This window comes from Mustela lutreola, chromosome 4, assembly GCF_030435805.1.
Source record: "Mustela lutreola isolate mMusLut2 chromosome 4, mMusLut2.pri, whole genome shotgun sequence".
NCBI classification, from domain to species: Eukaryota; Metazoa; Chordata; class Mammalia; order Carnivora; family Mustelidae; genus Mustela; species Mustela lutreola.
Genome location: NC_081293.1, coordinates 26,458,981 through 26,471,945, shown reverse-complemented (window position 1 = coordinate 26,471,945; position 12,965 = coordinate 26,458,981). Strand labels below are relative to the sequence as shown.

General features: G+C 46.5%; 1 protein-coding gene across 2 annotated transcripts; it reads left to right on the top strand.

Annotated features, from left to right (window-relative positions):
* The first annotated feature begins 779 nt into the window (after positions 1 to 779).
* NOLC1 (nucleolar and coiled-body phosphoprotein 1) lies at positions 780 to 12,733 on the top strand. Of its 2 annotated transcripts, none has more exons than XM_059169107.1 (13): positions 780 to 991; positions 3,889 to 3,944; positions 4,056 to 4,195; positions 4,299 to 4,429; positions 6,244 to 6,409; positions 9,001 to 9,137; positions 9,264 to 9,405; positions 9,884 to 10,012; positions 10,208 to 10,318; positions 10,406 to 11,047; positions 11,230 to 11,336; positions 11,563 to 11,655; positions 11,811 to 12,733. In XM_059169107.1, exons 1-13 carry the CDS (start codon positions 872 to 874, stop codon positions 11,967 to 11,969), a joined length of 2,133 nt encoding a protein of 710 aa, XP_059025090.1. In that variant the 5' UTR covers positions 780 to 871; the 3' UTR covers positions 11,970 to 12,733. The 2 variants fall into 2 exon arrangements, with proteins under 2 accessions (XP_059025090.1, XP_059025089.1); XM_059169106.1 differs by having other exon boundaries at positions 781 to 991; positions 4,053 to 4,195.
* The last annotated feature ends 232 nt before the right edge of the window (positions 12,734 to 12,965 follow it).

Genomic DNA, 12,965 nt, shown 5'->3' with positions numbered 1-12,965 from the left:
TGGAATTAACTTGGCAGGCCTGGGCATTAATTTTTGAATACTCATGACAGAGGCATTGGGAGGGTTTTTTACTTCTCCCACAGGGAGAGTTCAAGTGTGAACTGTGATTCAGGAGATAGGATAATTTCTAGGATTATAGGTTTGCAGAGATTGCTACTGTGTCCCTCAGGGTTCATTCACAATGGCTTTTCTCTTCATGGAGCTGACTTAATGCTGAATGAATAAGTAAGGGGGAAGGGGTTGTCTCAAGGGCAAATCATGATTGAAAGAGGGGCAATTTTAGAGATCGTCTGTTACCACTATTACCATGGATAATCTGAAGAATCCTCTGCAGTGAAGGTGAGAATTGGAATGGCCTCTCTGGGTGTTAGAGGAAGGGAAAATGAAGGGTGGGAATCGGCTAGCGCCGTGAATGGGAGTGGTTGGGAGATCCTGAGACCGAGTCAAGAGAGTCCAAAGACCGCTCAAGCCTTCCGGTCCACTCTACTCTGGAAAGCAAATCCCAGTTGCAGCTCTTAAAAAAAAAACAAACGGTGGCTCTAGCTGAAACGGCGCGGGAAATCTAAAGTTTTCCCGCCACTGGCGAGGGCGTGAGCCGTGACGTCAGGGCTCCGCCTTCGCAAGGTGGTGGACAGAGGGCTCCGCCCTCACCAAGATGGCGATGCTTGTGGCACCGGAAAGAGTTTATAGATTTCGCCTTGATCCTGCCACCAAATTGGAGGCGGGACTGCCCTGAGGAGTATGCCCGCCCCTTCCGCCGTACGTCCGCGCCGCGTGATGACGTCACAGCGGGTCCACTCCCATCCGTCCGGGTTGCGGAATTCCTGAGTCCTGAGCGTCCGCAAAGGTAGTGACGCGTGTTGCCCGGAGGATGGCGGACGCCAGCTTGCGCCGCGTGGTTCCCAGCGACCTGTATCCCCTCGTGCTCGGCTTTCTGCGCGATAACCAGCTCTCGGAGGTGGCCAGTAAATTTGCCAAGGCAACAGGCGCTGTGAGTGCGGGCTTGGGACAAGGGCTGGGGTGGGAGCACAACAGGTCTTCGGGCCCTCACAGGGTTAGGTTTCCGGGTACCGAGGTCTCTAGGGTCTTCCAATCCAGTATCTGCGGGGCCTTTGTGCCGAACTCTCGGCGGTGACCCGGGAGCCTGAAGTCTCGGCAGCTGGTACCCCACGAGGTCTCACTAGGTAGCGTTGAGTCTTGTTGCCTTTTTCTGTTGAGCGGTGCAGCTACGGCAGCGTGGGTTCCTCGTGGCCCAGGTCACGTGGCTGGCGGAGTGCGGCGAGCTGGAGGGAGCGTGGTGTCCCACTGGAGGCATTGGAGGCTCTTGGTTCCTTCTTGGGTTTTACGTTGGTTGATACAAAACGTGACTTGACCTGAACTCAGTCGAATTTACCCGGGACTCCAAGATGAAATTGCGTTAGAAATGGGGGATGGGATTTTCGTTAGTAAATACTAGAAGAAAGTGAGAGTAGAGGTATACCAAAGCAGAATTGAGCATCACAGCCCAACCAGGCAGTGGGCTTGGATCTTTGATTTCTGGAATCAAGCACATCTAGATTTGGGACCAGGCTCTCTTACTTCTTAAGATGTGTAACCTGAACAACTTGCTGAACCTCTCTGAGTTTGTTTCTATTCCTACAGAGATGCCATCATCCATTTTATAATATTTTTGTGAATTTCAGTAACGTGATAAATATGAAGTGGCAATCCCAGTGCCTGGTGCTCAGGAAGCATCAGTGAGTGAAAGCTGTTATCATAGTTATGGTAATACATATTTATGGTAATATAGGATGGTCCAAATACATGTAAAAAGTGGACCAGGGATGTGAAAGGGTTGGAATCTCAGGCAAGAAAAGCAGTCATGGGTCACCTGGGTGGCTTAGTCAGTTAAGCATCAGGTCATGATCTCAGGGTTCTGGGATCACGCCCCACATGGGCTTGCCTCTCTCTCTCTGCCACTCCTCCTGCTTGTGCTTACTCTCTCTCTGTCAAATGAATAGATAAAATCTTTAATTAAAAAAAAGATCCTGATGCATGGGAAAACATCTTGAAAGAGGGTAGAGTGTAGTCTTTGACAGTCTTCTTAGCCTTTGATTCAGAAGTTAAATTTATTCTTTTTTTTTTTTAAAGATTTTATTTATTTGACAGACAGAGATCACAAGTAGGCAGAGAGGCTGGCAGAGAGAGGGGGCAGCAGACTCCTTGCTGAGCAGAGAGCCCAATGCAGCGCTCGATCCCAGGACCCTGGGATCATGACCTGAGCTGAAGGCAGAGGCTTTAACCCACTGAACTACCCAGGTGCCCCAGGATTTTTTTATATAACAAAAACTAATCTTTCTGCAAAGCTTACTGAAGGCCAGATGGTGTTTCCAGATGCTAAGTCTTTTATATGCATTATCTCTAATTCTCTCAACAACTTAATAAGATGTACAGTATTATCTCCATGTTATAGAGAAATAAAGTCTTGAAAAGATTAAGTTATTTGCTGAGGGTCACACAGAGGCAGAGGTGAGTTTCACATTTATACACATGTAAGTCTGAGCCTGTACTCTTTTTTTTTTTTTATAAGATTTTATTTATTTATTTGACAGACAGAGATCACAAGCAGGTAGAGAGGCAGAGAGAGAGAGAGGAGGAAGCAGGCTCCCTGCCGAGCAGAGAGCCCGATGTGGGACTTGATCCCAAGACCCTGAGATCATGACCTGAGCCGAAGGCAGAGGCTTAACCCTCTGAGCTACTCAGGCACCCTGAGCCTGTACTCTTGATGGTACTGCAATGTTTTGCCTTTTTTTTTAAATCAACTCACAATCTATTATCAGTGTAATTAATAACTGAAAGTAATTTTTGTACTGAGTATATAACTTAGCTTTTTTTTTTAATGAATTTGTTTATCTATCTGACAGAGATCACAAGTAGGCAGAGAGGCAGGCAAAGAGAGAGGAAGGGAAGCAGGCTCCCAAGGGGGGCTCGATCCCAGGACCCTGGGATCATGACCTGAGCTGAAAGCAGAGGCTTTAACCCACTGAGGCACCCAGGTGCCCTATAACTTAGCTTTTTAACCAGTTTTGGAGGCTGGTTTCCAATGATTTGGTATTATAAACCATATTGCAGGAAATGCTCTCTTCTGTTAGTGTTCTTGTTTCATGAGTAACGATGAATTCCTAGACAATGCATTGCTAGCTTAAAGGGAAAGCACATTAAAAGATTTTATTTTTATTTGAGAGAGAGATTGCGCACGTGTGAGCACAAGGTGGGGCAGGGGCAGAGAGAGAGAGAGAGATGTAGACTCCCTGCTGAGCAGGGAGGCTGTCATTGGTCTGGATCCCAGGACCCCAGGATTATGAGCTGAGCTGAAGGTAGACACTTAACCGACTGAGTCACCCAAGTGTCCTGGGAAAGCACATTTTTTTAAAGGCTTTCATAAATAGGATTAACTGGGGATAGATGGTGACAGAAACTGTGAGTATCCCAAGTTTCTGATGTTGAAAATTGGAAAGTACATAAGTAGATTTTTTTTCTCTTAATTTGTGCAAGTAGAAGAAGTCTTATGAAGAAGTAACATTTACACCAAATACAGCAGGTATAGAAGAGGTCACTTTTTTTTTTTTTTTTTTTTAAAGATTTTGCTTATTTATTTGAGAGAGAAAGAGAGTAAGTGAGTATGAGCAGAGGGTAGAGGGAGAAGCAGACTCCCTGCTGGGCAGGGAGCCTGATACGGGGCCCCCATCCCAAGACCTGAGATCATGATCTGAGCTGAAGGCAGATACTTAACTGACTGAGCCACCAGACACCCCAAAGCAGGTCAGTTTTAAAGAGAGAATAAATCTGATTTCCTGCTAGAAGAACCAGGATAAAATTTTCTTACTATGTTCTTTTTTTCTCCTATAGACCCAACAGGACGCCAACGCCTCTTCTCTCTTAGACATCTACAGCTTCTGGCTCAAGTAAGTCTTCCCTGTATCACTGTGACTGGTTTTCCCCCAAGGAGTTGGGCTATGTTCCTTGGTGTGGGAAGATCCTGATCCCCCAAAAGTTAGCCTCATCTACCTCAGCAGGTCTGCCAAGGCCCCAAAGCGGAAGGTACAGGCAAATGGACCAGTGAGTAAGAAGGCTAAGAAGAAGACTTCATCCAGTGAGAGCAGTGAGGACAGCAGTGAGGAGGAAGAACCCCAAGGACCTCCAGCTAAGAAAGCTGGTAAGTCTGGGCAAGGAGTTGGTGTTAGTGATTCCCAGAAAGGTATTTGTAGCCTGCCTGTACCACGTGGCTGTTTCTCACTGGGGTCTGTGGTTCTGTTCAGCTGTACCTGCCAAGCGGGCCAGTTTGCCTCAGCATCCTGGAAAGGCTGCAGCCAAAGCATCAGAGAGCAGCAGCAGTGAGGAATCCAGTGATGAGGAGGAGGACAATGACAAGAAGAAAAAGCCTGTTCAGGTTTGCACCTTTTGGGAAGGAAAGAGGTTGTTGAAGGGATTAGGAAGAAGAAACCTAGAGTCCTGGCTTATAGCTTGGAAACAAGGGATGCCAGTGGGTGTATAACAGGTGACTATGGGGGCGCCTGGCTGCCTTAGTCAGTAGAGCATGGGACTCTTGATTTCGGAGTTACATGCCTGAGTCCCATGTTGGATGTAGAGATTACTTAAAAGGAAAATAAATAAGGGGTGCCTGGGTGGCCCAGTTGGTTAAGCCTCCTACTCTTGGTTTTGGCTCAGGTCATGATCCCAGGATTTTGAGATCAAGCGCCAGTTGGGTTCTCTGCTCAGCAGGGGTTCAGCAACTCTGCCTCCCTCGCCCTTTGCACCTCCCCCCACTCCGAAGCGTGTGTGAGTGTGCATGCCCCCTCTGTCTTTATAATAAAATGAATTTTTATTTATTTTTTAAGGATTTTTATTTATTTGACAGAGAGAGATCATAAGTAGGCGGGGGTGGGGGGTGGGAAGCAGGTTCCCTGCCAAGCAGAGGGCCCGATGTGGGGCACAGTCCCAGGACCTCGAGATCATGACCTGAGCTGAAGGCAAAGGCTTAACCCACTGAGCTACCCAGGCGGCCCATAAAATGAATCTTTAAAATACATAAATACGTAAAATATGTAACAGGTGACCGTGGCGGAGAAAGTAGAAGTATGAAGCTTGGAAAGGGTATGTGAGGGTGAAGTTGCACTCTGAATCTAGAGGAACCCATTCTGTTTCCAAGGTGGCGTTCGTTTTTTCTGGAACACTGCCTAAGATTCCAAGAGTAAGTAAGAGTATGTTTTGTAGACAGGTATTCGGAACTCTTAAGCAGGGAATGGCAAGGACAGGGTTGGGTTTTTCTTTCTTTCTCTTTCTTTCTTTCTTTCTTTCTTTCTTTCTTTGTTAAGGTTAGTTTTTTAAAATTTATATGACAGAGACACATTGAGAGAGGGAATATAAGCAGTGGGACTGGGAGAGGGAAAGCAGGCTCCCCAATGAGCAGGGTGCCCAATGCCGGGCTCGATCCTGAGGCCCTGAGATCAGGACCCAAGCCAAAGGCGACGCTTAAGAACTGAGCCATCCCGGCGTCCCTTCTTTCCTTTTTTTAGAAAGATTTTATTTATTGAGAGAGAGAGCATGCATGTGTGCACACATAAGGGGGGGCAGGGGGAAAAGCACACACATAAGGGGAGGCAGGGGGAAAAGCACTCTCTCCACTGAGCAGGGAGCCGGATGTGGGCCCCATCCCAGGACCCTGATATCATGACCTGAGCTAAAGGTAGATGCTTAACTGACTGAGCCACCCAGGAGTCCCTTTTCCTCCCTCACTCCCTTTCCACCTTCTTTCCTTCTTTCCTTTCATCTGTCCATCCGTCCGACCTTCCCTTTTTCTTGAGATTTTTAAATTATTTTTAAGTAATCTCTGTTCCCAGTGTGGGACTCAAACTCATGACCCCAAGATCAAGTTTCATGCTCTAACCACTGAGCCAGGCAGGTGCCCCAATATTTTTGTTTCCCATGAAGAATTTGGTGCCCTTTTCAGATGCTGTGTTTTTTTCAGTACACACTGTGCCACACATGGTGCTTGAACTCATGACTCCAAGATCAAGAGATGCATACTGTACTGACTCATTCATCCAGGTGCCCTTAGATGTCATCTTGCTCAGCATTTATTTGCTCTTACTGCTCCGTTAGCTCCTAAAAAATAAAAGTAGTCTAAGATGGTTTCCACCTTAGGATGCCCTTTGGGTACCCAGAACCTCTTGCTGATTCTCTTCATTGTGTGTTTCCTCACAGAAGGGAGTTAAGCCCCAATCCAAGGCAGTCAAAGCTCCTCCTAAGAAGGCCAAGAGCTCTGATTCTGATTCAGACTCAAGCTCAGAAGATGAGTCACCAAAGAACCAGAAGCCAAAGACAACACCTGTGGCAGCTAAAACTCAGACTAAAGCCTCAGCCAAACCAGGTACTATTTCCATTCCCAAGAGGCCAGGCTGGGGACTAGTTTGCTCTGGGGACTTGTATTAAAATTGCTCATTCAGGGGCAGCTGGATGGCTCAGTCAGTTGAGCTTCTGCCTTCAGCTCAGGTCATGATCTCAGGGTCCTGTGGTTGACCCCCACGTTGTGCTTCACGCTGGGCATGGAGCATGTCTAAGATTCTTTCTCTCTGTTTTTTCGCCGTTCCCCATCCCATGTGTGTGTGCTGGTGCCCACGCTTGCCTGCTCTCTCAAAAAAAAAAAAAATTGCTCCTTTAGCATAGGGGTGAAATGGCAGTGGCTGAATTAGAAATACTGCTTAGTGTCTTTTTATTTCTTAAGAAGAGGTTTTTTATTAATAAGTGAAACATTTCATAATTAGGGATTAGTAACTAGAGAAATAGTCTGCAGTGAGGAAAAATGTAGTTTTTTTTGTTTTTTGTTTTAAATCTTTGCTTTTAAAAAAAATTTTTATTTGGGGCACCTGGGTGGCTCAGTGGGTTAAAGCCTCTGCCTTCGGCTCAGGTCATGATTTCAGGGTCCTGGGATCGAGTCCCGCATCGGGCTCTCTGCTCAGCGGGGGGCCTGCTTCCTCCTCTCTCTGCCTGCCTCTCTGCCTACTTGTGATCTCGGTCTCTCAAATAAAATCTTTAAAAAAAGGGACGCCTGGGTGGCTCAGTTGGTTAAGCAGCTGCCTTCGGCTCAGGTCATGATCCCAGTGTCCTGGGATCGAGTCCCACATCGGGCTCCTTGCTTGGCAGGGAGCCTGCTTCTCCCTCTGCCTCTGCCTCTGCCTGCCTCTCTGTCTGCCTATGCTCGCTCGCTCTCTCTCCCTCTATCCCTGACAAATAAATAAATAAAATCTTAAAAAAAAAAAATCTTAAAAAAAAAAAAAAAAGAATTTATTTGCCAGAGAGAGATCACAAGTAGGCAGGGGCAGGCAGAGAAGGAGGGGAAGCAAGCTCCCTGCTGAGCAGAGAGCCCCATGCGGGGCTCGATCCCAGAACCCAGAGATCATGACTTGAGCCAAAGGCAGAGGCTTAACCTTCTGAGCCACTCAGGTGCCCCCCAAAAAACGTGTTTTAAAAAATGGTATCCAGAAGCACCTGGGTGGCTCAGTCGGTTGAGTGTCCAACTCTTGATTTCAGCTTGGGTCCTGATCCCAGGGATGTGGGATTGAGCCCCATGTTGGGCTCCACTCAGCAGAGAGTCTGTTTGAGATATCTCTCTTTCCCTCTCTCTGTGCCCTCAGTCTTACGTGCTCTTTCTTCCTCAAATAAGTTAATCTTTATTATTATTTTTTAAATTTATTTTCTCTTAAAGATTTTATTTATTTGAGAGAGAGACAGAGAAAGCAAGAACAGGGGAGGAAGAAGCAGGCTCCCCACTGAGCAGGGAACCTGATGTGGGGTTCGATCCCAGGATGCTGGGATCATGACCTGAGCCAGAAGCAGATGCTTACAACTGAGCCATCCAGGTGCCCCCTAAAATAAATAAATCTTTAAAATAAAAGGTATCCCAGGGAGCTGGGAGCTGAAGCCTCTGCCTTCAGCTCAGGTCTTGATCCTAGGATCCTGAGATCAAGCCCCACATCGGACTCTGCTCAGCGGGGAGCCTGCGTCCCCCTCTCTCTCTCCCTTCCTCTGCCTACTTGTGATCTCTGTCTGTCAAACAAATAAATAAAGTCTTAAAAAAAAAAGTATCCATTTGCCATTCTTGTTAATAGATGATTTACATCCCTATAAATGCCGTTTTGTTATAAGCACTTGTACATCTATGTTTTGTGCTTTTCATTGCCATCATCTGTCCTATGCATTTACTCTGTAGGACCTGTGAGAATTTAAACTCTTTCTTGTAGTATGCTTGTGATGACAGGTTATGATTTATAGGAGCTTCTCTGAATGAAGTTGGAGTAAAAGATTTCATAGAATACATTTGAATTGTTTACATATTTTTTTTCCTTTTTTATGATCCTATTTATTTGAGAGAGAGAGAGAATGTTCACACATGAGCTTGGGGAGGAGCAGAGTGAGAGGGACAAACAGACCCCTGCTCTGAGCCCAGAGCCCCATGCAGGCCTTGATACTGTGACCCTGAGATCATGACCCGAGCTGAAATGAAGAGTCAAATGCTTAATGGACTGACCCATCCAGGAGCCCCACTACATCATATCATTTAGTAAAGATAGTTTTATGTTCGAAATTGGTCAGGAAGGTCATTCTTTGATAGTCAGCCGTGGTGGTTTCCCTCATGCTTGCTCTAAAGGCAAGAGAATTGGGGTGCCTGGGTGGCTCAGTTGTTAAGCGTCTGCTTTTGGCTCAGATCATGATCCCCAAGGTCCTGGGATTGAGCCCCACATCAGGCTCCCTACTCAGCAGGAAGCCTGCTTCTCTCTCTCTCCCACTCCCCCTGCTTGTGTTCCCTCTCTAGCTGTCTTTCTGTCAAATAAATAAATAAAATCTTTTAAAAAAGTAAAATGAAGGCAAGAGAATCGATAGACTCCTAAGCTCTAAGCTAACAGGTTTCCAGGGTCCATTAAGGCCTTGGTATTTCTTACCCAATTTTTTTTTCCTTCCCAGGTATCCCAGCCCGTGTGGCACCTAAACTAACCAATGGGAAAGTGGCCAGCAAGAAGAGCAGCAGCAGCAGCAGCAGCAGCAGCAGCAGCAGTGATGAGGAGGAGGAGGTGGCAGCGGCGGCAGCCATACCTAAGAAGGTTTGGGCCAGAACTTGTACTAGGGGATGGGTGGGGAGGTGGGGGAGTGAGGGTGTCTCCATTTTTTGGCAAGTTTAGTTGGATCAGCTTTTTCCTGTGGTAACTAGTTTTCTCCATATGACGCAGACTGTACCTAAAAAGCAAGTCGTGGCCAAGGCTCCAGTGAAAACAATGGCTGCCCCTACCCAGAAGAGTTCCAGCAGTGAAGACTCTTCCAGTGAGGAGGAGGAGGAGGAAGAGCAGAAAAAACCCATGAAAAAAAAACCAGGTGAGGTTTTTTTTTCCCCTTGAAGTTATTTATTTGTTTTTTTTTTTTTTTTTTTTTTTAGAGAGCATGAGCGAGCATGTGCACAAGGTGGGAGTCGGGGGCAGGGGCAGAGGGAAAGGCAGAGAATCCCAAGGGGACTCCCTGCTAAGCGTGGAGTCCCACCACAACACTTACCTTTTTTTTTTTTAAGATTTTATTTACTTATTTCACAGAGAGAGCATGTGCATGTGTGCATAAGCAGGGGGAAGCAGGTCCCTATAGGTTTTTTTTTTTTTTTTAATATTTTGTTTATTTGACAGAGAGATCACAAGTAGGCAGAGAGGCAGGCAGAGAGAGAGGAAGGGACGCAGGCTCTCTGTTGAGCAGAGAGCCCGATGTAGGGCTCGATCCCAGGACCCCGAGACCATGACCTGAGTTGAAGGCAGAGGCTTAACCCACTGAGCCACTCAGGTACCCCTTGTTTTTTTTTTAAAAACAGGTCCCTATAGTTCAGTCCCCCCACCTTCGGCTGCCCCATCCAAGAAGTCCCTGGGAACCCAGGCTCCCAAGAAAGCTGCAGAGAAGCAGCAGCCTGTGGAAAGCAGTGAGGACAGCAGCGATGAGTCTGGTGAGTCCCCTCCGTGGAGAATGGGCCTGGGAGAGTGATGAGGAATATAAAAGACAAAAAGGCCTCTATGCCTTTCGTTTTTCACTGAAGCAAGACAGGGTTTAAGTTTCTGTGTGGGTCTTTGCAGCCTCCTTTTTGTTGCTTTTGGTTGGGTTGGGACTCTGGTCCCAGCCTAATGCCATAGATTCCCTCCAGATTCCAGTTCTGAGGAAGAAAAGAAACCTCCAGCTAAGGCAGTCATCTCTAAAGCAACCTCTAAACCAGTTCCAGCAAAGAAAGCGCCAGAGAGCTCTTCAGACAGCTCAGGTAAGGTATATGGAAGCCCTCAGGGTGGTGGGAGCTCCAGGGGCTCTCTCCAGTCTGATTTCTATTTATTATTTGCTCTCTGTCTAGACTCTGATAGTTCTGAGGATGAAGCTCCTGCCAGATCAGCCGGTACTACCAAGAATCTACCAAGTAGGCCGGTTGCCACTCCCAAGCAACCTGCAGCTAAACCAGCCACAGCTCCCAAGCAGCCTGTAGGTAGTGGCCAGAAGCCTCTCACCAGAAAGGCTGATAGCAGCTCCAGCGAGGAGGAGAGCAGTTCTAGTGAAGAGGAAAAGAAGAAGACTGTGGTCACTCCCAAGTCCAAGGCAGCAGCCAAAGCAGCTCCGTCTTTGCCTGCCAAACAGGCCCCCCAGGGTGGTGGGGACAGCAGCTCTGATTCAGATAGTTCTAGCAGTGAGGAAGAGGAGGAAGAGAAGATGTCAAAATCCCCAGTTAAAAAGAAGCCACAGAAGGCAGCAGGAGTTGTAGCCTCTTCCAAGGCGGCTTCCACAAAGCAAGCAAAGGCCGAGAGCAGCAGCAGTTCTTCCTCTGATGATTCCAGTGAGGAAGAAGTGAAGGAGAAGCCTAAGGGCAAGGGCAGTGTAAGGCCACAAGCCCTCAAGACCAATGGGACCTCTGCAGTGACTACGCAGAATGGAAAAGCAGACAGGGATAGCCATGAGGAAGAAGAAGAAAAGAAAAAGGCAGCATTAGCAGTTTCTAAGCCAGGTCTGTATCCAAAGAATCTGTCTCCTTGGTTTGTCCCCCCAAGTATGAGTGGGATATACACTTGGGGGATGGGGTAGGGAGAGGAGGCCTACAGTTAGGCTTCCAGTTGTATGCCCTCGGTGTGGGAACCTGGGAGGAGGAATAGGAAGCTGGTCTCCTGAGTCTGGCTTTTTGTTTTGTAGGTTCCGGAAAGAAGCGGAAGCAGAATGAGGCTGCCAAAGAGGCAGAGACTCCTCAAGCCAAGAAGATAAAGCCCCAGACCCCCAACACATTTCCAAAAAGGAAGAAAGTAAGTTCTCTTATTTTCTTGTCGGGAGCCAGCCTTTAAAGAGTAGAAAGGGGCACCTAGGTGGCTCAGTTGGTTAAGCCTCCATCTCTTGATTTCCCCTCAGGGTCGTGAGATCTTGACAATTCTCCCCATGGCCTGGCACTCTCTCACATGTGTAGCTAAGCAGGGCTTTTCTGTTAAATGGCCACTCTGTCTTTAACTTACTTCTTACTTCATTCTTCTCCAGGGAGAAAAAAGGGCATCATCCCCTTTCCGAAGGATCAGGGAGGAGGAAATTGAGGTAGATGCTCGAGTGGCAGACAACTCCTTTGATGCCAAGGTGAGGGGAGAGCATGTTTGCTGTTCTTAAGGGGGCTGGGTGGAAGAGAGGGCAGCTTTTTGGTTCATGTTGCCTTGAGCAGGGAGAAGAAAGTAAAAGTAACAGGGCCTTGGTGTTGTCCTTCTGTGTATTAACCACTTTTCTCTGCTTACCAGCGGGGTGCAGCTGGAGACTGGGGGGAACGCGCCAATCAGGTTCTGAAGTTCACCAAAGGCAAATCGTTCCGGCATGAGAAAACCAAGAAGAAGCGGGGCAGCTACCGGGGAGGCTCCATCTCTGTCCAGGTCAATTCCATTAAGTTTGACAGCGAGTGACCTGGGGCCATGTGTGGTGAAGCAGGGGTGATGATCCAATGCCACTTACTTTCCCCAGTGGACCTGGGAAACCCTCAGCTCTATTAAGGGAGGGTCTTGGCGAGGACAGCAGTTTAGAAGAGGTCCGAAGACTTTGCATTGTAACATCCTCTTTGGCCGTTTTCTGTGTTCGTAGTTTTGTACAGGTTTGGCTTTTGAGTGTTGAGAAGTAAGGACAACATAAGAGTGTTCTTTTTTAAGAAAAAGAAAAATTTTAGTTGTCATTCCCTCATTCCCTTCTCCCTGTTCTGTGGAAGTCCTCATGCTGAGAAATTTGTAAATTTTATATTAAATCGTTTCCTATTCATTTTCGTTGTGATTTCACAGGTGGGTAAAGATAAAATCTTAGCTATTGCCCAAGATGTAGTAAAGGTTACATTATGAGTTTTTATAATTGGAGAATTCTGTCATTTGTTCACATTCATCCGTCCTACCCTCACAGCTTTGGGAAGGGGCAGTTAAGAATGGTTAATGTATATGTTTGCTAAGCATGCACTGTGTAGTTCATCCTCTTTTATGGGGTTTAGGACTGATGTTTTCAGCGAGCATGGACTTAACTACTTTTGGGGATAAAATCCCCTTTTGTTACAGTTAAAATTCTGGTGTAGTGTGAATGCTGTGGGGTTAGTCTAAATATTTTGTTTTCTGTAATATTAACATTTAATGTTTGCAGTATATGTTTAGTTTTTTATTTTGAAAGCATAAACTTTTCTATTGTTCGGAGACTTTTTTTGATGATCCTTAGTAGTACTAATTTAAGGACTGCATTTCCTTGTTTTTTTTTAGGGAACAAAATAACAATCTGAAAAGTACATATCATTTGGTATTTCTGTTTTAGTAGAAGTGGTGACACAAAATTAGCTTCATTAACTCCTATGTGATTGGAAATCACTGATCAAGAAAATCAAAGAATAAAAACTGTAACTAAAAATCTCAATCCTCAGTAGGAGTAAGATT

What these genes read in the sequence shown, in the direction of transcription:
- NOLC1 (XM_059169106.1), top strand. Translation starts at nt 872, where the DNA reads ATGGCGGACGCCAGCTTGCGCCGCGTGGTTCCCAGCGACCTGTATCCC. An exon ending in ACCTCCAGCTAAGAAAGCTG is followed by an intron (nt 4,196 to 4,298) that starts GTAAGTCTGGGC and finishes GGTTCTGTTCAG; the next exon opens with CTGTACCTGCCAAGCGGGCC. An exon ending in GGACAGCAGCGATGAGTCTG is followed by an intron (nt 10,013 to 10,207) that starts GTGAGTCCCCTC and finishes GATTCCCTCCAG; the next exon opens with ATTCCAGTTCTGAGGAAGAA.